The 27137-nt window shown below is 39.2% G+C and overlaps 1 protein-coding gene across 4 annotated transcripts in view; it reads right to left on the reverse strand.

The window, feature by feature from the left end:
* The window catches only part of HTR4 (5-hydroxytryptamine receptor 4), a 197454-nt gene that overhangs the window by 153225 nt on the left and 17092 nt on the right, over positions 1–27137 (reverse strand). For all 4 annotated transcript variants that reach the window (XM_086412335.1, XM_086412333.1, XM_086412334.1 and 1 more), the window contains exon 2: positions 20667–20739. In XM_086412335.1, the coding sequence (XP_086268461.1) occupies positions 20667–20692 (26 nt within the window). In that variant the 5' untranslated portion in view covers positions 20693–20739. The remainder of the gene's footprint in view (positions 1–20666; positions 20740–27137) is intronic.

Consider the following 27137-nt stretch of genomic DNA (forward strand, 5'->3'; position numbering starts at 1 on the left):
CAAGGGACTTAACTGTGGGATTCTGTTAGGAAGGAATACCTTTATTTTATCCATATTAGAAGGTAGTAGGATGTAAGCCTAAATATCAAGGCAGCGCTACATTGAAAGGCCCTGCTTTAGCAGGATACCCAGTACTTGTGCCTAGAAAATCCCATGGACAGAGGAGCCTGGTGGGCTGCAGTCCATGGGGTCACTAAGAGTCGGACACGACTGAAGCGATTCAGCAGCAGCAGCAGCAGAGCACAGAGACCAATTCTAAGGATCTTGTTTAAGGCCCTGTCCAGCAAGTTGCACTCCTGAAGTTCTCAGCTTGGGAAGCTAATGAATTCTCATTGCTGCTGAAATAACTTTGAATTGGCCTGAAACTGCAAGAATTCTAACAGCACTCTTCAAATATTTAGCCACTACATGGATAATCTATATTTTTCCTATATTTCAAAAGCAACTTCTTATTAAGTCTCTCCTGTTGATGTAAGCTCATCCTGAATTTCCTTTTTATTTTATCCTTTCCAATAAATCATCTGTAGGGTACACTCAGAGAAGGCAATGGCACCCCACTCCAGTACTCTTGCCTGGAAAATCCCATGGATGGAGGAGCCTGGTGGGCTACAGTCCATGGGGTCGCTAAGAGTCAGACACGACTGAGCGACTTCACTTTCACTTTTCACTTTCATGGATTGGAGAAGGAAATGGCAACCCACTCCAGTGTTCTTGCCTGGAGAGTCCCAGGGATAGGGGAGCCTGGTGGGCTGCCGTCTATGGGGCCGCACAGAGTCAGACACAACTGAAGCGACTTAGCAGCAGCAGCAGCAGCAGCAGGGTACACTATCTTTATTAGAACCTGCCATGGAGAGCTGGTTCATTTATAAAGAAGAGAATTCAAAGGTCACTTCAATATTTCATGCTGAGTTACCGACAGTGCTTGACATCAAGTCATCCTTACTGCTCATTTGGATTATATCCCAGCTCTGGGCTCTTGGCTTCAATATAGAGACTGAGACCCAGCTGCCAATTTACATTCCAGCTTTGCTGGTATCCAAATGCACCCCTATGTTTCTGAAAGCCTCTTGCAATAACCTCCCCCAAAACTCAGTCACTTCACCATCAGAGGTCTCCCTCACCAGTCTTCCCACCAGTCCATAGTACATCTTGTGAAACCTCCCTAAGGACAATGATCTATCTATATGATTTTAAATGGTTGACTTCCAGATTCCCCAGTGCTGGGTATGAATATTACCATTTGCTGGATTTGTCTGATGCCAGTTGCTCGTTAAAACATCATTTTATGGACTGACCTTTCTATCATGCACCTGTTATGTTTCTCCATAAACAAATCTATCCTGATGGATAATTTGTCTTTAGTTATCAGCTATTTCTCACCAAACTTCAGTTAACCTTTCCACATGTCCTGGCCTAGGACAAATACCTAGGTTTTACACCATGCCTCTAGTTATACATTATAACATTACTGTTATCATGCTGATATGATATTCTTGTGTGCACTTACTGCCCAATGTATAGTTTAAAAATAATCTGGGACTGAGAACAAAAACATCTGAGTTCTAATCTTGGTTCTGTCATACACCAGTGGTATGACTTTAAGCACTAAAAATATCTTTCATAACCTCTCAAATTTTTATTTCTTTTATCTGTAAGTTAGGTTAATAATAGTTGCCCTATTTTGCTGGATGCTGTGAGAATTAGATAACAATGGATGTGAAACCACAATGTAAACTCTGAAATACCATGTAAATAAACTGTAAATATGAGGTCTTATCATTAGCCAGAACTACTATCTCATGTTGCTTTTCAACTACAAATAGCCACACATATTGTGGATAGTTGGTGAATACTTGTCAATTTACAAATATGTATGTAAGTATTCCTGAAAATTCATTTGTAAAACAAAAGGGAAACGTTTGCCAATGACCTATGAGGGGTTGGGGAGATAAAAACATTGAGGTAGAAAGTGATGGGCTGTGAAGGAGAGTAGAAGTCCTAGTCAGAGTGGAAAGGCGAGAGAAAAGGAAACTAGAGGAGACAGAGCCAGAGGCATGCAAGATGACCTGCCAGTAACTCACTATAGAAGAGGAAGCGGAGGAGAGGAAAAGACAGCAGGGAGCAGGGAAAGGTGACAGAAGAGAAAAGGTATCAGTTAGTCTTAAACTAGAGTCATCTGCTTGGGAAACCCAGGGACTGAGTGGAAAAGGGTTCCTGGCTCCCCAGTGGCTTCCAACTGCCTGCCTGACTTTGTCTTAAGGAAAGCCGTCCAGTCCAGCGAACTCGTCCCCGTGAGGCAGATGCAGACAATGTTTGCTCTGTGGGAAGAGATGGAGACAGCAATTGCGCAAACAAAAAAGTAGGATGTTGAACTATGGCACAGAAATGAGAAAAAGAGTAAAGGGACAGAGGCCACATGCTTAACAGTCTATAAAATGAAACCTATCGCCAGACTTGACTATCAAAATATTGTGCAATTTGACACAGTCTCACCATGGTTACCTTTCTTCACTGAAATATAAAACAATCTGGATTGAATGGATGATTAAGTCTAATTTAGCCAATTACCTGGACATATTTAAAAAGAGGATTTGAATTTTCAAGCAGAAGCAGGTGTCCACTTTCCAGGACACCACAGTGGGAATTCTGATATATGGGAGAAACTTCAACTCTCTTAAGGTCCCTGAAGGACCATAATTATGCTAATATTCCAGGTCCTCCAGTCTCCTCTGAGTATGGAAAAAAGAAAAACAGAAGTAATGCATCTAACAAACTTATTAGAGGTGAGGAAGAATTCTACAGAATGAGGCACTCATAGAGAAATAGAATGCCCATTGAAAAGGACCTAACTTCCTCTGATCACAGAGCACACAAGGTTCTCTCTCTGGGGTGACACAGCCTTTCGCAGAGCTGCCCATTTGTGTTGTTCCCCAGTGATACAAGGCATTGCCCATAAAGCACTTAGCATAGTATTCAGAACAAAGAAAGTATTAGAAACTCAAAGCTGTGGTAGTACAAACAGTAGAAATAATAGAATTACAAGTAATAGTTGAAGTAGTAGTACAAGCTGTAGAAGTAAATGACAAATGGTGGTCTTAGGACTTAATGTAATAATACTGGCTTAATATGTTTCAGGGGCTTCCCTGGTGGCTCAGTGGTAAAGAATCCGCCTGCCAATGCAGGAGATGCAGGTTCGATCCCTGGGTCAGGAAGATACCCTGGAGTAGGATATGGCTACCCACTGCAGTTTTGGATAAGGCAATGGCAACCCATTCCAATACTCTTGCCTGGAGAATTCCATGGAGGGAGGAGCCTGGTAGGCTGCAGTCCATAGGGCTGCTAAGAGTCAGACACTACTGAGCGACTTCACTTTCATTTTCCACTTTCATGCATTAGAGAAGGAAATGGCAACCCACTCCAGTATTCTTGCCTGGAGAATCCCAGGGACAGAGGAGCCTGTTGGGCTGCTGTCTATGGGGTCGCACAGAGTCAGACACAACTGACGCGACTTAGCAAGCAAGCAACAAGCAAGCAAATATGTTTCAATGTTACCATCTATTAAATGCAGATGATAAGAGCACCCCCTTCATAGAACTATTATATGGGATGAATGAAAAAGAACTTATAAAGGGTTTAGCATAGCAGCTACAATATTTTTTAAATTTTATTTATTTAATTTACTTTATTTTTGGCTGTGCTGGGTCTTCGCTGCTGTGTGGATTTTCTCTAATTGTGGTAAGTGGGAACTACTCTCTAGTTGCGGTGGCTTTTCTTGTTGTGGTACTTGGACTCTAGGGCATGCAGGCTTCAATGGTTGAGGCTCCTGGGCACAAGAGCATAGGCTCAATAGTTGTGGTGCCTGGGCTTAGTTCCTCCTCGGCATGTGGGATCTTCTTAGACCAGGAATTGAACCCATGTCTCCTGCATTGGCAGGTGGATTCTTTACTACTAAGCCACCAGGGAAGCCCCACACCTACATTATTGAGTGCTTGATACCTATTAGTGAGACACAGAAGGAATGGTGGTGGTGATGGCAACACTGCAGGAGTCCATCCCAGGTAAAGGGACATGAGCCCTGTCACTAGACATCCCATGCCATGAAATCTGTAAAGAGCCGCACCAGAGAGGCCTTTCCAACTTCAAATAGGAACTGGTATTCTGTCCATCCTCCTATCTCCTCTCAAAATCTCATAGCTTCAGAATCCATAACTGCAAGTGAAATTCAGTGTTTAGGGGGTGGGCGGGTAGAGATTGTTAATATCTACTGGGTGTAAACCTGTCTAAGATAGGCCTTCAGTGATGATGAGATCTTGTCTAAAGAGTTGTAAGGTGAAACATAAAGACTTTCTCAATTTCAGCTAAATTCTTACCTCCAACACTATAATATGCTAGACAATGTACTAAATGCTGGCTATATGAAATCCAGGCTTCCCAGGTGGTTCAGTGGTAAAGAATTCACCTGCCAATGCAGGAGACACAGGTTCGAGCCCTGGGTCAGGAAGATCCCTGGTGAAGGAAATAGCAATCCAACCCATATTCTTGCCTGGAGAAATCCCATGGACAGAGGAGCCTGGCAGGCTACAGTCCATGGGGAGGCAAAAGAGTCAGATACGACTTAGTGACTAAAGAACAACAAGAACATGAAATCCAGCAAAGGAGGCAGACCTATTAAACAAATAACTACAATCAACTCTGACAATTAAAAACAATTGATAACAGCAATTCACATACAGAGCTCTGGGAGCATAGAGGGCAGGGTGGGAAGGCTTGTGGGTCTGTAGAAGAGGAGTTTCAATTTGAAGTGTGAATAGGAAGTTTACAAAAGACAGGGGATAGGCATGATCAAACTTAAGCTATAGAAGATGGCCCGTCTGGAACTGCTAAATGAATTGGAGGTAGGACAGCCATAGTCAAGAAAGGTGTTTGGTGATGACGCCAATCACTTTAGAAAAGAAACGGTGAGGTCTAATGACAGAAATGACAGGAAGGGAAGAAGAGGGTTGCAGAGTCAAGGTTACATAATTCTAAATGAAGTAGTTTTAAAATTAAGCTGGTGTAAAAAGGTTACTAGTTGTTTTTTTTTTTTTTCCCACAGAGTTAAACCTCATCAGTTCAGCATAATTGGACAGAAGCATGTCACAATTAATCAAATATGAATTACAAATTTTTAAAAAATATGACTAACTGCTTAAGGTTTTTTGACTAGGTGAGATACTTTAAATACCTTTCAACTTCCCTGATTTTAATTAGCAGCATCAATGTTCCTGCAAACAATTTAAATAAGGTTCTTTGAAGCAAAATTCTTCTCTGAAGTGGATTGAATCTTTTTCTCTTCTGCTCTTCTTCCCACAAATGTGCTTCCCAGATTCCAAAGCTGATCTTTGCCCACAACCAATTCCTCTTTTGCTAGTGTAAAAAGTCACAACCCTGACCTCAGGCTGATTGCCCAGAGAACTGTTCTGGGACGCCTATAAAATCTTTCAACAAGCTAGACTAGTTGGCTGGTACTTCTTCCCATCAATTAGGAGTGTCAAACTGGATAACCGTCAACAACACCACAGAAAATAACAAGTTTGTAGTTAAAAACAGAAACCTGCCAAATTTTCCTGATTCTTGGGATTCTTTGGGGGCAATTCAATTTATTTTCAAAAACTTCTATCAGTGATACAATGACAAAATTCAGTTCAATTCCACAAGAAGCCATCAAAAAAATCCCTTTTAAGGAGGGAATTTTATCCTATCTTCTACTAAAGTACTACATTTGTTGAAATCCTTAATTATAATAGCTTGTATAAAGCTCACACTAAATCAATGAACTGTTTATTTTCCAAATACTTGTGCATTTCTTACATCATAACCCTCATGAGTCACTAATTTATTTACCATGAAAAATATTTGACTCAATTCTCACAATTACAGTGACTAGAAATGAAAGTACAAATGAAATAACTCAGTACTTCCAGATGTACAGCAGGTAGCTTTTACCATAAACTTTCTGAGTTTAGAAATTCAATAGGGTCATAGTTGTAACTTTTACACACATATAATTGTGCAAAACTTCTTTATTACTTGTAAGTTAGAGTATGAAATAATTCCTGAAGCCTCATGTAAGAAGTTGTTTCATATATAGGCAGTCTCTCTAGAGAGCTACATTCATTTTTCCCATGTCTAGAAGATCACTGAAGCTTTGGGGATCAATATCTATTCCATTCAATCCATCATGCATCATATGGGACGAGAATCTTTCCCCAAACATTTCCCCTCTGAGCTCCACACTAATTTAGCCAACTTTCTATTAGCTGTTTATCACCAGAATGTCTCACAGTTTCTCCCATCTCTACCAGCTCCAAACTATACTCGATTTCTCCATACACCCTACTCCTCCATGTCACCTTCTAAATGTCTTCCTCTTCTTGTTCATTCAATTTTCTACTGGAAATTCTACTGCTTAACTTCCTCTAGAATCTATGTCTTCTTCTTCTATCCCTGCTCCCTCAATCTTAGTTCTGGTCCTCATCCACTGTTCTCTGGACAAGTCTCTGGAGTCCCTGAGCCCCTAGCTCCTGTCATCCACCCTAATTCAGCCTGCACTCAGCCATCCTCCCACAATACCTGACATGACTTTTCCCTCTTCTGTGCACACTGATCACATTTATGGACCTTCCATATATAGTTTTATTCATTTACTATTACCAATATTTTTCAAATATTGAGAAGTAGTTTGTTTTTTTTTTTTCATATTTAAGAAGCAACTTAGGAGTTGTATTGGTTCCTGGACAGTGGATTGGATCTATGGTGACAGAATGGGAAAGACTAAAGATACCTTTTAAAAAACTGGAGATACCAAGGGAACATTTCATACAAAGATAGGCACAATAAAGGACAAAAATGGCAAGGACCTAACAGAAGCAGAGAGATCAAGAAAAGGTGCAAGAATACACATTCAAGAAGAACTGTATACAAAAAAGCTCTTAGTGACCCAGTTAACCATGATGATGTGATCACTCATCTAGAGCCAGACATTCTGGAGCATAAAGTCAAGTGAGTCAGGAAACATCACTACTAACAAACCTAGTGGAGGTAATGGAATTCCAGCTGGGCTATTTCAAATCTTAAAAGATGATGCTGTTAAACCACTGCACTCATTTTATCAACAAATTTGGTAAACTCAGCAGTGGCCTCAGGACTGGAAAAGATCAGTTTTCATTTCAATCCCAAAGAAAGGCAAGGTCAAAGAATGTTCAAAGTAGTGTATAATTGCACTCATTTCACACTCCAGCAAGATTATGCTCAAAATTCTTTAAGCTAGGCTTCAGCAGTACATGAACCGAGAACTTCCAGGTGTTCAAGCTGGATTTAGAAAAGGCAGAGAAACCAGAAATCAATTGCCAACATATGCTGGATCATAGAAAAAGCAAGGTAATTAAAAAAAAAATCTACATATGCTTCATTGACCATGCTAAAGCCTTTGACTGTATGGATCACAACAAACTGTGGCATATTCTTAAAGAGATGGGAATACCGACCACCTTACCTGCCTCCTGAGAAACCTATAAGCACAACGAGAAGCAACAGTTAGAACTGGACATGGAACAACAGACTGGTTTAAAATTGGGAAAGGAGAGAGTCAAGGCTGTATACTATCACCCTGCTTATTTAACTTATATGCAGAGTACATCATGTAAAATGCTGGGCTGGATGAATCACAAGCTGGAATCAAGATTGCTGGGAGAAGTATCAACAACCTCAGATATACAGATGACACCACTTTAATGGCAGAAAGTAAAGAGGAAATAAAGAGCCTCTTGATGAAGGTGAAAGAAGAGTGAAAAAGCTGGCTTAAAACTCAGAATTCAAAAAACTAAGATCATGGCATCCAGTCCCATCACTTTATGGCAAATAGATGGAGAAAATATGGACAGTGTCAAATTTCATTTTCTTGGGCTCCCAAATCACTTTGGACAGTGACTGCAGCCACAAAATTAAAAGACGATTTTTCCTTGGAAGAATAGCTATGACAAACATAGTGTATTAAAAAGCAGAGACATCACTTTGCTGAGAAAGGTCCATATGATCAAAGTTATGGTTTTTCCAGTAGTCATGTATGGATGTGAGAGTTGGACTATAAAGAGGCTGACACCGAAGAATCGATGCTTTCAAACTGTGGTGCTGGGGAAAACTCTTGACAGTCCCTTGGACAGTAAGGAGATCAAACCACTTAACACTAAAGCAAATTAGTCCTGAATATTCATTGGAATATTCTGTGGAATAAAGAATAAAATAAAATGAATAAAATAATACTCCGTAAATAAAATAATAGATAAATAAAATAATATTCTGTGGAAAATTCTGAAAGAGATGGGAATACCAGACCACCTGATCTGCCTCTTGAGAAACCTGTATGCAGATCAGGAAGCAACAGTTAGAACTGGACATGGAACAACAGACTGGTACCAAATAGGAAAAGAAGTACATCAAGGCTGTATATTGTCACCCTGCTTATTTAACTTATATGCAGAGTACATCATGAGAAATGCTGGGCTGGAAGAAGCACAAGCTGGAATCAAGATTGCCAGGAGAAATATCAATAACCTCAGATATGCAGATGACACCACCCTTATGGCAGAAAGTGAAGAAGAACTAAAGAGTCTCTTGATGAAAGTGACAGAGGAGAGTGAAAAAGCTGGCTTAAAGCTCAACATTCAGAAAACTAAGATCATGGCATCTTGTCCCATCACTTCATGGGAAATAGATGGGGAAACAGTGGAAACAGTGGCTGACTATTTTGGGGGGTTCCAAAATCACTACAGATGGTGATTGCAGCCATGAAATTAAAAGATGCTTACTCCTTAGAAGGAAAGTTATGACCAACCAAGACAGCATATTCAAAAGCAGAGACATTACTTTGTCAACAAATGTCTGTCTAGTCAAGGCTATGGTTTTTTCCAGTAGTCATGTATGGATGTGAGAGTTGGACTATAAAGAAAGCTGAATGCAGAAGAATTGATGCTTTTGAACTGTGGTGTTGGAGAAGACTCTTGAGAGTCCCTTGGACTACAAGGAGATCCAATCAGTCCATCCTAAAGGAGATCAGTTCTGGGTGTTCATTGGAAGGACTGATGCTAAAGCTGAAACTGCAATACTTTGGCCACCTGATGTGAAGAGCTGACTCATTTCAAAAGACCCTGATGCTGGGAAAGATTGAAGGCAGGAGGAGAAGGGGATGACAGAGGATGAGATGGTTGGATGGCATCACCGACTCAAAGGACATGAGTTTGGGTAAACTCTGATATTTGGTGATGGACAGGGAGGCCTGGAATCCTGTGGTTCATGGTGTCGCAGAGTCGGACATGACTGAGTGACTGAACTGAACTGAATTCATTGGAAGGATTGATGCTAAAGCTGAAGCTCCAATATTTTAGCCACCTGATGCGAAGAGTCGACTCATTGAAAAGACATCTATGCTAGCAAAGATTGAAGGCAGGAAGAGAAGGGGAAGACAGAAGATGAGATGGTTGGATGGCATCACTGAGTCAATGGACATAAATTTGAGCAAACTCAGGGATATAGTGATGGACAGAGAAGCCTGGCGTGCTGCAGTTCATGGTGTTGGAAAGAGTTGGACACAACTTAGTGACTGACCACCACCAACAAAGGAGTGCTATATTACCTACACATACACTTTTTCTAGAACTCAACTTTGAGGGTTTGGATTGCAATAATTATACATAATGAACAATGGTGACATTTGAGATATGGTGAGGCTAAAAAAGCCAGTTACACTGTAGACAGGGAGATCTTACAATAAATATGCATCTATATCTGTTAAGCAAAATACATGGTAGTACTGAACATTCAAGGATGAGTACTTTCTATAATACTTTTTTCAAGCACTGAAATTAATAAAGCCATTATAAGTTCAGGAGCAAGTGAGTGGGCAGAGGAGAATGGGGAAAAAGAAAGATTATTCTTACAGTTCTTTAGAAATGCAAATAAGAACATTGCCTGCACATCATTACCTGACTGATAAAATGGTAATCACTTAACAGATATTTAGTTAGAAACCTGTTTCAATTCCTTAATTGAAAAAGTTCTTTAATTCAACACAACCCTATTTGCTAACTGATAATAAAAGAAATTTCCAGGGAGAAAAATAGCAGGTACTAAATGTCATAATATGGTCTATAAAAATTTAAATGGTTCTTACCCCACTTTCAAAATTTAATTAATAAAATAAAAAGCCTTTGAGGATGTGGTAGGCAGATTGAACTCCCTGACCAACTGAATGCTATGGCTAGGTAGGGGTAACAAAATGGTTGTTTGCAGATAATATAATTCATTGTTACTCTGGTAAACTGGAGAGTGCCCAGGCTCCCCACAGGCGCTTCAGTCATTTTTTAAAAACTGAAACAGGACAAACAAATGTATGTGCCAGGCCTTTAGTTTGGAAACCCAAGTCTTAAAATTAACAGAACAGATACTCTACAACACAGAAATCTCAGCACAAGCAAACTGTGAAACTTAGAGTCTGATATCAAGCAAACCCCAGTAAAAATACTGGCTTCACCTCTTATAGAAATGTGGCTCCCAATCAGAGAGGGAAGAAATCTAAAAACTCTACTTTCCTTACTTCTTACTAGATAGCTTCTGCTTATGTTCTCTAAATAAGAGGTCAAGAATGGGAAACTGGATTTTGAGAGGAAAAAAGAAACATTTCTCTCCAGTATCTGGAAGTGCCATCAGCAGTGATAGCAGTAGCAAATGAGTCCGTAAGCAACAAATGTGATGACAGCAGGGCTTGGGGCAGTTCCCCGAAGCTTCATGACCTCTGGTTCACACCCCCTCCTTCCTGTCCTTTCAGGGAGCTTTGTGACCAATGCCCTGCATTAAACCTACCTTTGTTTGAAATTTATTAAACAGCCTCTATTTTCCCAACAGGACACTGATACACATAGAAACAGAAAGAAAAAAGTCAGAGATGCTTGCCTCTAAACAAAAAATCATCAGTTAAGGGATGCATTGCATATAATAGAGAGATGGCTTTATTGAACAGAGCATAAGACTGAGTCAACAAGACATAGGATTGAATCTTAGATCCTCCAATTCCCAAACAGGAATGGATCCATGTTCACGGAAGATGCAGAGTAAAGAGAAAACAGTGCTGAATAGGGTAGAGAAGAGTATCCCAATTATGCCACTTGTGAGACCCAGCACTGAAGGTTTTCTATCACCTTTCAGAGAGCCTCAGTTTTCTCAGCAGAGAATTGGCACAATCAAGGACAAACAGCCAAAAAATTGAACAAGTGATTAATAAGCTCAGCCAATTAAATGGATACCAAATTTAAGCAATCAATAAACTTATATAGCAATTAATCAGCAGTCCTCGGGGGTAATAAAAGCCTATATCTCATGATTATTGTGATCACTAAAGACAACATTCACCATTTGTTTGATGTATGTATGTGTGAGACACTATGTTAAGAGTATTACCTACATTATTTATAATCCTTACAAAAACCCCATTTTCAAGATGCCAAAACTAAAGGATCTGAGAATGAAATAACTAGTTCAAAGTCATATAGCTAGTAAATAAGAAAGCCAAGACTTGAACCCATGCCGTTTTATTTCCCAAAACCCCACTCTTTCAGCTTCCTGTGATGGTTCCAGTTGACATCATAGAGTGACATCATGTAGAGGACTGCTAGCTTCAAGCCACAACCAGCAAATTTCACACACTGCAAGAGACTACTGTTTTAGGACCATAAATGTCATCCTACCCTTTAAGGTCCCCTGTGACCCCATGAGGAACAAGGTAAGTTCCAGTTTGTAGGTTTCTGATATAATCAGAAAACTGACTGAACAATCACCATTGTATCAGTCAAGTAATAACGTTGAGTATGATTCTCATTTACATTTCTAAAGCAACATAAAAATAACCCCTTTTAAATGGTACCCACTCACTTTCTCCTTATATGCTAATGCATGTCATAATTTCAAAGCCTGAAGACAGATTTCCTGCAAAACATTTCACTGACTTAAAGTTGCACATGCTCACAGTTGCAATTGCCAGGTTACAAATATGAATTAACTCTGCTTCCAAATCAATTACATATTGATAAGTCTTCAGGGCTGACAACTTGTACACCTTGATTTTAAACTCTAGAAGTTATTTCAAGGCTTTAGGATATTTAGCATTAAAAATTCTAACTTCATCCTGAGTCTTTAGTGAAATCTAAGCATTGTCACCTGGAGAAGGAAATGGCAACCCATTCCAGTATTCTTGCCTGGGAAATTCCAAGGACAGAGAAGCTTGGCAAGCTATAATCCAAGGGTTGCAGAGTCAGACATGACTTGGTGACTAAACACACGCATACAAGTAAGTACTGTCACCAGTACTAATAATCAAACCAGAAATCAACTCCCTTATTTTTTTTACTTAAAATTTATTTTTATTTATCTTTTAAAATTTATTTTTATTGGAGGATAATTACTTTGCAATGGTGTATTGGTTTCTGCCATACAACAATGTGAATCAGTCATAAGTATACATATATCCCCTCCCTCCCACCCTATCTCCTCATCCCACCCCTCTAGGTCATCACAGAGCACCAGCTTAAACTTCCCTGTGTTATACAACACTCTCTAATTTGTAAAATTGCTATTTTTTTCTCTGCTAAAATTGGATCATTTCAATTAATTCCTGTAGTCACATTGATTTCCAATGAATTTTATTTACTGATTTGAAGTAGTAAATTGCAACTTAGTGCCATGACAGAATTAAGGCAATTGGGTAATTAGAGTTAACCTTTGAATAACTCAGGGGTAAGGGGTACTGACTCTCTGAGCAGTTGAAAATCTATGTATAACTTATAGTTGGCCCTCCGTACCAACAGTTACACATCCATGGATTCAACCAACCTTAAACCATGCAATAATGTAGTATTTCCTATTGAAAAAATCTGCACATAAGTGGATTCAATCAGCTCAAATCCATGTTGTTCAAGGGTCAACCAAATACTTATCATGTCATGGTTTTTAATTAATGTTATGACATGTGTACAGCAGGTGACTGCATTTACATTGTGTATATATTTTATATTTTTAAGTATTCAGCTTTTGGTATGTATTCAGATTTATTTGTGCTCTATATAAAAGCTTGCCATTTTGATCTTCTGTTCAGTGATGCTAAGTGCTCCCTGTCACATGGCAAGCCCTACCAAAGAAAGAAGAAAGATTCTCTCTTGGGAAAAAAATGCTTCTTGAGTTTTTTCTCCCTCTCTTCCTTCTTCCCTTCATTTCTTAAAGTGGTTTACAAAAATAAACAATATAAGTTGTAGTTAAAAAAAATCAAAAGAAACAAGATGAAGTGGCAAAAAGAATTGGAAAAATAAAATAAAGGCATGTTAGAGCCACAATAAGGGCCTAGAGATCTTCTATACTTGCTAATGGTAGTTACAAATGCAGTTCTGACTGCTAGAAACCATAGCAAAAAGGAGGGAAATGCTACCATTTACACGATTCATCATTCCTGTATGATGCTGTTTTGGTTGCTAATGAGAAACATTACTGAGTAAGCATAACAGTTACTCTTTGGAGGAGAAACAGAGTATTAAACCAAGGTGTTCTTACTGAGTAGAGGCAGTGCACCAGCAAAGTGTACTGGAGCAGGGAGATGAGTCAAGGCTGGGAGGAAGCCACAGCTGAAAGAACAGACCTGTGGCTACCCACGGGGGCGGGAGAGGAAGAGCGCAGGACAAATTGAGACAGTAGCACTGAAACGCATGCATTGTCATATGTAAAATTAGATAGCCAGTGCAAATTTACTGTATGACGCAGAGAGCTCAAATCTGGTGCTCTGCGACACCAGAGCAGAGCACCAGATTTGAGGTATGAATGGGGTGGGAGGTAGGAGAGAGGTTCAAGATGGAGAGGACATATGTATACCTATAGTTGATTCATGGGGATGTATGCCAACACAACATTGTAAAGCGATTATCCTCCAGTTAAAAATAAATAAAATTTAAAAAAATATTCTTGGGTAAATAATATATTTGAAGGGAAAATAATAGGAAAATGATTCAAGGTGAGCTTTAAGTATTTTGAACTCCAGGACTTTGTCAAAGACAAATTACAGCTGTAGAATAATCTGTAAATGATAAACCTCAACAATACAGAATTAAAATGATTAGACAGAAGCCAAGAGAGGAAGTTGGACAGAAGGTGGAATGGAACCGCATATATGAATATGCTACTTTCCAATTAATCTATATTTTGTGCTCAGAAAGAGTATTTAAAATCAATAAATCAAGTCATAGAGATGAAAATGTATATTTAAGGATATAAAGATAAACACTGAGGAAAATAATATATTCAATTAAAATTAGATAATTTTGAAGGGCAGAGGGAAAGGAGGAAGAACCAAATACTGAAAAATTTTATTATCATTCAAATTAAGGAATAAATAAGTAACGAAATAGACGATTGTATTAGACAATGCAATTAAGAGAGCAACCAACAGAATAAAAAATAAAAACCATCACAAAAAATACAAAAATAAAGCGATAAAAAAAACCTGAAAAATAAAATAAAAAGAATCAAGATTTAAAAATAAATTTTCTCTCCATTCAATATCTGAGCTCTTTATTTTGAGAAATCTTCAAAGAGCAAATTTGTGAATATTTGAACTTTTCTGCTCTTACTTAACTGCTGCCTGAACCCTATACTTTGTGGAATCATAAACTATTAGGGAAAAAATTATTGGAAAGCAGAAACTGTTTATGTGCAATAAGCAGCAGGAAGAAAAGGATACAGACCTGGGTCACCTTTAGGACTCACACATGAGCTGAGGAGAGACACATGTCAGTGGGGAGAATCTAGTAGTTAAAACAAAAAACATGGGTTAAAAAGCTTCCAGCCTTTAGGATATAAAAATCTCCAGTTATAGTCAATCACTATCCATGTTGTACAACAGATACCTTCTATTTTAGTTGCTAATAAAGGGCTACACAACTTGGAGGAAAAAAAGCATGGGTTATGTCTGAAGTCAGGCAGTAACTATTTCGGAGCCACATCAAGTAGCCACAGCAGCTCAGGGGTGAGCAGGGGGGTTAGGGACTGCCAGGTTCACCGCCCAAACGCGGGCCAGGGATATCCTCAAGAAGAATCTGCTGCAAAGTCACCAAAGCTACTCTTTCCATTTTCCTTTCTTCAACCCTACAAAAAGAATGCTGTTGTCTTACAGAGCCCCAACAAGAAGCAAGGAGACCAGAAACTGACATCAAGTGTGTGTCAGATTGTCTGGAAAGAGATGGCTGCAAGATTTGAGACACTACTTATCAAAGGTTAGGACTCATCAGGAACTTGCCCCTCCAGGCAGGGCCTGATTCACTGCTGGCTTTTCATCCTGAGTAAATCCATCCTACATCAACTGCTCTCTGCAATGAAAGCTCTTAAGGGAAAAATGCTTGTAATGCTTCTCCTATTTCTAAAATCCACACCTAGTATTTCTTTCTTCTTTTTTTTTTTGTTGTTGTTGTTGTTCAGTCATCCAGTTGTGTTAGACTTGGCAACCCCATGGACAGCAGCACGCCAGGCCTCCCTGTCTCTCACTATCTCCCAGAGTTTACCCAAGTTCATGTTCATTGCATCAGTGATGCTGTCCAGCCATATCATCCTGATGCCCTCTTCTCCTTCTGCTCTCAATCTTTCCCAGCATCAGGGACTTCTCTAATGAGTCATCTGTTTGCATCAGATGACCAGAATACTACAGCTTCAGCTTCAGTCCTTCCAGTGAATATTCGGAGTTGGTCTCCTTTAATATTGACTGATCTCCTTGCCGTCCAAGGGGCTTTCAGGAGTCTTCTCCAGCACCACAGTTAGAAGGCATCAATTCTTTGGCATCTGTCTTCTTTATGGTCCAGCTCTCAGAACTGTACGTGAGCACTGGGAAGACCATAACCTTGACTATGTGGACCTTTGTTGGCAAACTAATGTCTCTGCTTTTCAGCACACTGTCTAGGTTTGCCATCGCTTTCCTGCCAAGAAGCAATTGTCTTCTGATTTCATGGCTGCAGTCACCATCAGCAGTGATTTTGGAGTCCAAGAAGAGGAAATCTGTCACTACTTCCAATTTTTTCCCTTCTATTTGCCATGCAGTAATGGGGGAGGATGCCATGATCTTAATTTTTTAAATCTTTAGTCTTAAACTGGCTCTTTTACTCTTCTCCTTCACCCTCATCAAGAGGCTCTTTAGCTCCTCTTAGCTTTCTGCCATTAAAGTGGTATCATCTGCATATCTGAAGTTGCTGATGTTTTCTCCTATCTATCTTGATTCCAGCTTGTACCTTATAGTTAGTTCACAGAGAATACAGCTCATTGTATATAGCTCACTATTCAGGCTCTCTTGTCATTTTACTAAGTTCTATTTGTGTAACAGTCTTCTAGCTTGAGATCTTTAAGAACAGGCACTTATGTTAACTCTTCCTGGCACATCTTTTAGGTGCTTAATTATATTAAACTAATAAAGGAACCCTTACATATTTTTATTTACCCACGGAGCAACTAACTTATAAATAACATAGATAAATCCAACTGCAACAAAACAAATGGAGTTTGACATTAAGATATTTTGGCTGCTGCTGCTGCTGCTGCTGCTGCTGCTGCTGCTGCTAAGTCACTTCAGTCGTGTCTGACTCTGTGTGACCCCATAGACGGCAGCCCACCAGGCTCCCCCGTCCCTGGGATTCTCCAGGCAAGAACACTGGAGTGGGTTGCCATTTCCTTCTCCAATGCATAAAAGTGAAAAGTGAAAGTGAAGTCGCTCAGTCGTGTCCAACTCTTTGCGACCCCATGGACTGCAGCCCACCAGCCTCCTCCGCCCATGGGATTTTCCAGGCAAGAGTACTGGAGTGGGGTGCCATTGCCTTCTCCGCATATTTTGGCTACCAAGCCTCAATTCCCCTTTCCTAAAAAGCACCAATTTCTTCAGGGGATTTAACTTTCCTCCATTGCATGCCATCTTCCTGATTGATATTCACCTCCCATTATGAATGCTGGACAACAAATTGTCACATGACTTAGCCTGGTCAATCAGACGTCTGATTCTGATTCTTGAACAGCATATATTGATAGAGCAAAGAGTTGGACATCATCCATGATGCAGAAATGTACTGATCACTTCTTCCTATGGTTGGCTATTGTTCCACTTTTTACCTCTACTAGAATTCTCAAAGTTCTTTTTATTTACAAGCCAAGACCCCCAGAATTTTCACCTTAATTATTTGAACCTATATATTATGGCTTCCCCAAAATTACCTTTGAATATATTAGCAAGTTAGTTTCTGATGCTTACAGTCAATAACAGTAGATATACAATAGCAAGGGTCAAAATGAAATAAGAAACTCAATTAAATGAAACCAAACAAACCAAAAATCAGGTGTTCAGTATGGCCTGTCAAAATACTTAAATGCTAGACATTTTTATTTAGCCCTAAGTGTCATCCTAGGACCTCTCTGTTCTTTGATATCTGGGAAAAACTGGATGGAGTCTCTCAATTCTATATCCCACAGTAATCTTTCTCTCAGATTTCTGAAATTTCCCCAGGCATTTATATTCTTCTCCCATCCTGTGCTTTTTGGGGTGTTCATTCTCACATATTCATTCTCTCTTCCAAACTACATTTACCAAGACAGGAATGTCAGCCATCTCACCAACTTACACACACACACACTCATAAAATATCTGTAGTATAGTAGGAGGCAATGTGATTTTATGACCTTAAGCAAGTTACTTAACCCCTTTGTACCTTAGTTACCACACACTGTAAAATGGAAGATTGTTTTAAAAATTAAACGAGATAATACATGTTAAGTTTATAGTTTATGATGACCTCATACATAGTAAATATTCAACACTGATTTCCTAGCCAAGCTAGAAAATTCTGCTATAGAACTCAGTGCTGGGAGAGGTCAGCACACACATCATGAATTTTAAACAAACAAACAAAAAATATGCCACCTAACTCCTCTCAACATTTTACAGCCACCACACGACTACATACTTCACCTTCTGCTAAGCAGAATCCAGACTGTCCTTCTTCTTGGAATTTACTTTTTTCCTACCTCTCCCTCCTCTGCCCACTCATTTTCCTGTCTTCAGAGCAACTTAAAAAATTCCTCTCCTGTGCCAGGAACCCAGGCCCTTTGGCTTTCACTCTATATGGACACTTTACCAAGTGAAGACATTTCCTTACCAAAGTAAGAATTTCTGATTTCTATTCTTCCAATAACAAAATGTATTCTATCTAGTTATACCTAGAATATGGGCTTTTGGACCCTAGTTGTCTTCATAGGACCCATCTGGATTTTTCACATTTATTTTTAATGAATAGTTTAAACATACGTAATATTCTTTTTCAGCTTTATTGAGATATAATTGACTTATAGCACTGTATAAGTTTAAGGTATACAGCATACTGAGCTGACTTACATATATCGTGAAATGAATACCACAATAAGTTTAGTGAACATCCACCATCGCATATGGGCTTCCCTATGGCTCAGGTGGTTAAGAATCCACCTGCAATGTGTGAGACCTGAGTTCAGTCTCTGAGTTGGGAAGATCCCCTGGAGAAGGGAACAGCTACCCATTCCAGTATTCTGGCCTGGAGAACTTTATGGACTGTACAGTCCATGGGGTCACAAAGAGCTGGACACAACTGAGTGACTTTCACTTTCACCATCTCATATAGATAAAAAATTAAAGAAATAGAAAAAAATACTTTTCTTTGGCATGAAAGTTATTAGGATTTACTCTCAATAAGAATGAAGGCAGTTAAAAGATGCTAACCCCCAATTACAGGATAAGTTTAACTACAACATGATAAATATAATTAATACAGTTGTATAAAACTTTTCTTTTAGTAAAACTTACTTTTAAATTTTAACTAAATGTATTTTAGAAGAAAATTCTATTTCACTACTATCAGTGGCAAAATAGTATTAAGTTTAAATGTTAGTCTCTCAGTCATGTCAGACTCTTTGTGACCCCATGGACTGTAGCCTGCCAGGCTCCTCTGTCCATAGACTTTCCCAGGCGAGAATACTGGAATGAGTAGCCATTCTCTTCTCCAGGGGATCCTCCCAATTCAGGGATGGCAGATTCTTTACTGTCTGAGCCACCATTACTTGCCCCTATAAGATTACCTTAAAATACCTACTTTAAAATAAAACAGATGTTCATGTGCCACCTAAAATCATCATGCATTACTAGTGATCCATACATCACAATTTGGTAAATTAATGTCCTTTCATGGACACCAAGAGTGTGGGCTGGGAAGGAAATGGGTGGAAAGTCTGTTGCATTTGCATATTACTAATACTGTGGGTAGGAAGGGGGAGTGGGTAAGGGTGAGTATATATTGATGGGATCAGTTTAGAAATCAGACAAAGAAGATGGTCCAGAGACAAGATTCTGAGGACTGATACCATCTTGTATCCTGCATAACACTTCTACAGCACCCAAAAGAAAGGCTAATGTTAATTTAATTGAATTGTATCCTGCTATTAGAATTCAAGGCCACTGTAAATAAATGTTGAAAATCTAGAAATGTCGGAGATCATGCTATCTGAATTACCCAAAAAGAAGTACATTTTAACCAACTGATCCACTTTAATACAGTGTCTGAAACTTAAAACAACTTGATAAACTTACAGCCATTGACATTGCTCACTTTGGCCTTTTATTATTCATGAGACATATTTGACCCTTAAGGAATCCCTGGGTTACGGTGATAGTACATCTTTGCAACTCCAGTCACATTACATTAGAGTTTCTGTCAAGATGTTTGACAGCTTCATTTTGTAACAGGGTTCTCCTACATCAAACACAGAGGCACGGTGCCCCTGATCTATACCTGAAATATGCTTTCCTACAGATCTCAAATGAAAGAAAAACTGCTCCTGTGCTTGCACCAAGACTGTATTTTTTGAGCATGTCTTCCAGCTATTGATATCAATGATATCTTCAGCCTCAAATGCCAATTCATAACATTTAAATCTTATTGAACACATTTTTTCACATTATTTGGTTGTACTGAATAAAACGCAGCAAGCCTTTAAGAAAAAAATTTCCCTAGAAGCCATCCTATTGTTTGATCTCCAAGAGTTGCGGGAAATTATAGGAAAAGAAAACAAAAGTAATTCAGCTTTATGTAACTATACCATGCAACCATTATGCCATACAATAAAATGACCTGGTTGATAAAAGAATTAGCAAACTAGCACTTGTCACAAAAAGCTATTTAAGTATGTATCTCAAGTTTAGAAACACACATAAATATTCTTAAGGTATTTTTGCCCCCATTTAAATAGATTTCTTCCTTCCTGTTACAGAGATGAATATTTTCATGCAACAGCATCTCTTGTAACACTAACTTTTAGCACAGGCATCTGGAATCATTTACAGCTATATTATACTTACCATTTAAGCATAAATGAAATTAAAAAATTAATAAACAGTACCACATTCACGATTATATTGATATATGAAATGTTGTAGAAAATACACATTTATTAACTTTGTAACTCTACCCAAACAGATTTTTCAGAAGTCTGAGAGTTCAAATAACCACAATTTATAGCACAACATATATAAAAATGCAACATACCTCACATTAGCATCAAGTTCGTCCATTACAGGAAATAGGCATAGGTGAGTTGGATGTCAGCGCCCACTGGGTACTATAATGGGGAAATAATAAAAAAGGGATTAGACAAGAAGGCAATGTAGAAAAATAAAAGTCATTAAGGGAAAAAATGTCAAATAATCATTGCTTCCTAATAACTAAGACTTCTGCACAGTATTGGAAAAGTAATAAACAATATTACATTAAAAAGTTATTGGCATTCTGAGATATGGCATAGATGAGTGCTGCATCAAAGAAACTCACAAATGAGTTTCTTTGCATTTGATTAATCTCCTAGAGATTAGAACATAAAGGCATTTCTTTTTACTCCACGTTTAATCTATTTACTTATTATTTTTTGCTCTTCCCAGAAACATAGCTTATTTATATGATCTGCATTAGGACACCAGCTGGTGGAAACTTAAAACAGAACACTGTCTAAGATGGTCAGCCATCTTGCTTCCTATGAGAATTTTTCAGGTTGCTATTTTTAAAACCCTTTTTGAGGGTGGATAATCATATCTCTTTAAGACTCTATAATAGTAAACTCTTGAGAACTGTCTTCCTAGGAAAAAAGAAATAGGTGTGCATACACACACATACACCTTTTCTGGGGAGCCCACAATTCCCTGAGGCCTTTCCATGAACCCCAGGCTAAGGACTCACAATCAAAGAGGAGGTCAACTTTCAAACTACTGATAGTTCCTCTAGCACAGACCTTAAGAAGACCTTACTCTCTTTAATGGACAGACACTCACTGATATCCACCAAGTCAGTTCTCTGACCTGGCTGTGTAGTTTTGGTTCACAGAAAAATTTCTGTATTTCTCACCACATTTATTCCAAAACATGGTGAGTCAGAGAACATAGGGGCAGAGGTCAGTCTGTTTCTTTTGAGGTTACCCTAAGCAAGACCCTTTTTCTTCTAATGACATCATCTATTCAATACTTCTCAATAAACAGAAGGGATGGGAAGAGATGATCGCTGGGTTTACTTCTAGCTCTGATATTCTATAATTCCATCTGCTGGCTTTCCAGTAAAATTTTACAGGGAAGAAACTGTAAATCTGTTTATGTACATAACAGAACCATGAAACTCAGCCTGAGCCCTGGGATTCCTTGGTCAGCATGAACCAAACATATATGCCTGGCAGCCAGGAAAAAAATGACAGGCCACCAGAGCTGGAAAGGACATAGATTTCTGTGTGTGTTTTTATTCTTTGAAACCTGTAAGATTAACATGGGCACCCATGTACATTTGTGCATCTATGACAGGTGTGAGGAAGGCTGAGCCTACACGGCTCAATCCTCTACTCTGACCTCAAGCAAAACACCTCTGTCTACCTCTATCTCTTTTACATTCTGAATCTGGAATAATCTTTTATTTGAAATACATTAAGTACAAAGCCCTAACTACTGAAGTGGTGGGATTCCATCCTTTGTACAAGTCTATCTAGAATCATTCCTGAAGTGAAATGATGTGTGTGCATATCTACTTTTTTCTAGGCAGACAATCATCAAGGGTTGATTACCCACTTCAAAGAAAGAAAGAAAGTGAAGTTGCTCAGTCGTGTCCAACTCTTTGCTATCCCATGGACTGTAACCCATCAGGCTCCTCCGTCCATGGGGGTTCTCCAGGAAACAATACTGGAGTGGATTGCCATTTCCTTCTCCAGGGGATCTTCCAGACCCAGGGATTGAATCCAGGTCTCCCACATTGCAGGCAGACGCTTTTATTGTCTGAGCCACCAGGGATAAACCACCCACTTCAAAAAGAGCTTAAAAAACTGAAAATACTCATATTATTTTAATCATAATAATACAGTAACCTATTTATAGTAGTTAGTCCTAACGCAGATAATATAAATAACTTATGTCTTTGAAGAGCAAAAAATAACAGATTACCATTCATCCCCATGTCTTAAAATACAGTCTATTTGCTAAAGATTCTCAAAGTTACAGCTTCATCCTAGGCCCTTCCCAGACTCATATCACCTACCTGACATCTCAACTTGGATGATTAAAAAAGCATTTCAAACTAAACTCATTTCCCACTCCAGCACAATAACCTGCTCCTCCCCTAGCATCCTCTATCACAGTAAATGACTCCACCATTTATCCAGTTACACTTTTTTTTTTTCACACCCTACAATCAAACTATTAGCAAACTCCCTCCTCTACTTTGAAAATGATTCCTCAACCTGACTTTTTCTTTCATTACCTCCAAAACCACACCTGGTCCAAGCCACCATCTCCTTTCCCACCTGGTGTCCTAACCACTCTCCTAACTTTTGTAACTGGTCTCCTGCTGGCTCCACCATCATCTCTTCTCCCCACAGTAGCATTTTTGAAATGGAAGTCAGATCACTTCTTGCATATATAAAATACTAGTGGCTTCCTGACACACTTAGAATAAAGTTTAAACCCCTTATCATTTTGGATTTTGCTTAATAGGTAAAATTCAAACTGATCACATGGGTCACAACTTTGTCTAACTCAATGAAACTATGAGCCATACAGATAGGGCCACCCAAGATGGACGGGTCATGGTGGCGAGTTCTGGTAAAACGTGGTCCACTGGAAAAGGGAATGGCAAACCACTTCAGCATTCTTGCCTTGAGAACCCCGTGAACAGTATGAAAAGGCAAAAAGATATGACACTGAAAGATGAACTCCCCAGCTCGGTAGGTGCCCAATATGCTACTGGAGAACAACGGAGAAATAGCTCCAGAAGGAATGAAGAGGCTGAGCCAAAGCAGAAACAACTCCCAGTGGTGTATGTCTGGTGGTGAAAGTAATGTCTCATGCTGTAAAGAACAATAGTGCATAGGAACCTGAAATGTTAGCTCCATAAAACAAGGTAAATTGGAAGTGATCAAACAGGGAGTGGTAAGAATAAACATCGACATTTTAGGTATCTGTGAACTAAAATGGACTGAAATGGGCAAATTTAACTCAGATGACCATTATATCTACTACTGTGGGAAAGAATCCCTTAGAAGAAATGGAGAAGCCCTCATAGTCAACAAAAGAGTCCAAGAAATGCAATACTTGGGTGCAGTCTCAAAAGCGACAGAATGATCTCTGTCCGTTTCCAAGGCAAATCATTCAATATCACAGTAATCCAAGTCCACGTCCTAATCCACTAATGCTGAAGAAACTGAAGTTGAACGGCTCTATGAAGACCTACAAGACCTTCTAGAACTAACATCAAAAAAAGATGTCTTTTTTATCACGCCACTGCTGCTAAGTCACTTCAATCGTGTCTGACTCTCTGCAATCCCATAGACGGCAGCCCACCAGGTTCCACCGTCCCTGGGATTCTCTAGGCAAGAACACTGGAGTGGGTTGCCATTTCCTTCTCCAATGCATCAAAGTGAAAAGTGAAAGTGAAGTCGCTCAGTCATGTCGGACTCTTAGCGATCCCATGGACTGCAGCCTACCAGGCTCCTCCATCCATGGGATTTTCCAGGCAAGAGTACTGGAGTGGGATGCCATTGCCTTCTCCCTTTTTTTATCATAGGGGACTGTAATGCAAAAGTAGGAAGTCAAGAGATAACCAAAGTAAGTTTGACCCCGGAATAAAAATGAAGCAGGGCAAAGGCTAACAGAGTTTTGCCAAGAGAACGCCCTGGTCATAGAAAACATCTTCATCCAACAACACAAGAGACGACTCCTACACATGGGTATCACCAGGTGGTCAATACCGAAATCAGATTGATTATATTTTTTGCAGTTGAAGATGGAGAAGCACTATACAGTCATGAAAAACAAGACCAGGAGCCGACTGTGGTTCAGATCATGAACTCTGTATTGAAAAATTCAGACTTAAATTGAATAAAGTAGGGAAAACCACGAGGCCATTAAGGTAAGATCTAAATACAAATCCCTTACGATTATACATTGGAAATGACAGATTCAAGGGATTAGATCTGATAGACAGAATGGCTGAAGAACTATGGATGGAGGCTCATGATAATGGACAGGAGGCAGTAATCAAAACTATCTCCAAGAAAAAGAAATGCAAAAAGGTAAAATGGCTGTCTGAGGAGGCCTTACAAATAGCTGAGAAAAGACAGAAAACAACAAAATTCTGTAAAACAATTATCCTTCAATTAAAAAATGAATAAATTTCTAAAAATTAAAAAAAGAAGAGAAGTAAAGGCCAAAGGAGAAAAGGATTGTTATACCCATCTGAATGCAGAGTTCCAAAGAATAGCAAGGAAAGATAAGAAAGCCTTCCTAAGTGAACAATGCAAAGAAATAGAGGAAAACAATAGAATAGAAAGACTAGAGATCTCTTCAAGAAAATTAGAGATATCAAAGGAACATTTCATGCAAAGATGGGCACAATAAAGGACAGAAATGGTATGGACCTAATAGAAGCAAAAGATATTAAGAAAATGTGACAAGAATACACAGAAGAACTACACAAAAAAGATCTTAATGACCTAGATAAACATGATGGTGTGATCGATCACTCACCTAGAGCCAGACATCTAGGAGTGTGAAGTCACGTGGGCCTTAGGAAGCATCACTACGAACAAAGCTAGTGGAGGTGATAGAATTCCAGCTGAACTATTTCAAATCCTAAAAGATGATGCTGTGAAAGTGCTGCATTCAATAGGCCAGCAAATTTGGAAAACTCAGCATTGGCCACAAGACTGGAAAAGATCAGTTTTCATTCCAATCCCAAAGAAGAGCAATGCCAAAGAATGTTCAAACTACTGCACAATTGCACTCATTTCACATGCTAGCAAAGTAATGCTCAAAATTCTCCAAGCCCAGGCTTCAACAGTATGTGAACCGAGAATTTCCAAACGTTCAAACTGGATTTAGAAAAGGCAGAGAAATCAGAGATCAAATTGCCAACGTGTGTCAGATCATAGAAAAAGCAAGAGAATTCCAGAAAAACAGCTACTTCTGCTTCATTGACTATGCTAAAGCCTTTGACTATGTGGATCACAACAAACAGTGGAAAATTCTTAGAGATGGGAATACCTTACCTGCCTCCTGTAAAATCTGTATGCTGGTCAAGAAGCAACAGTTAGAACCAGACATGTAACGCCTGGTTCCAAATTGGGAAAGGAGTACATCAAGGCTGTATACTGTCACCCTGCTTATTTAACTTATATGCAGAGTACATCATGCAAAATGCTGGGCTGGATGAAGCACAAGCTGGAATCGAGACTGCTGGGAGAAATATCCACAACCTCAGATATGCAGATGATACCATCCTTATGGCAGAAAGCAAAGAGGAACTAAAGAGCCTTGTGATGAAGGTGAAACAGGAGAGTGAAAAAGCTGCCTTAAAACTCAACATTCAGAAAACTAAGATCATGGCATCCAGTTCCATCATTTTATGGCAAATAAACAGGGAAACAACGGAAACAATGAGAGACTTTATTTTGGGAGGCTCCCAAATCATTGCAGATGGTGACTGCAGCCATGAAATTCAAAGACACTTGCTCCTTGTAAGAAAAGCTATGACCAACCTAGACAACATATTAAAAAGCAGAGACATTACTTTGCCAACAACGTCCATATAGTCAAAAGTATGACTTTTCCAGTAGTCAAATATGGAGGTGAGAGTTGGACCATAAAGCTGAACACCAAAGAATTGATGCTTTTGAACTGTGGTATTGGAGAAGACTCTTGAGAGTCCCTTAGACTGCAAGGAGATCAAACCAGTCAATCCTAAAGGAGATCAGTCCTGAATACTCACTGGAAGGACTGATGCTGAAGCTTAAGTTCCAATACTTTAGTGAACTGATGTGAAGAGTTGACTCATTAGCAAAGACCCTGATGCTGGGAAAGACTGAAGGCAGGAGGAGAAGGGAACAACAGAGGATGAGATAGTTGAATGGCAACACTGACTCAATGGACATGAGTTTGAACATGTTCTAGGAGATGATGAAGGACAGGGAAGCCTAGTGTGCTGCAGTCTATGGAGTCACAAAGAGTTGGACATGACTGAGTGACTGAACAACAACAACCATATCATAATCTGACCCCAGCTCCTCTCCAATGTCCCATCCACTCACTGCCTTTGTATTCACTGGTTTTGCTTTTTTCATTGACCATCAGTGTAGGCTCTCACCTCAGGGCCTTTTCACTTGTTTCCTCTCCCTGGAATGCTACTATGTAGATCACTCCATTACTTCCTTAGGGACACAGCCCAAATGCCATTTTCCTGATGACTTAAGTAAAATTTCAGGCCTCATTTTCTGAAAATTTCTGTAATCCACTCTATTTTTTCCTTCTTAGTACATACATTATATATACTCCTTTGCTTCTTTATTAGTGATCTATCTCTCTTACCAGAATGTAAGTTTCAAGAGGGCATAGTTATATCTTGATCACTATTATAACATCAGTGCCTATAAAAATGCCTAACATACTGTATCCCCTTCATAGATATTTCTTGAGTCAACTAAGTAGTTAATTTGTTTTG

The sequence above is a fragment of the Bos grunniens genome, chromosome 7 (assembly GCF_055505025.1).
Source record: "Bos grunniens cultivar Pamir isolate PY7600 chromosome 7, Bosgru_T2T1.0, whole genome shotgun sequence".
In the NCBI taxonomy this organism is placed as follows: Eukaryota; Metazoa; Chordata; class Mammalia; order Artiodactyla; family Bovidae; genus Bos; species Bos grunniens.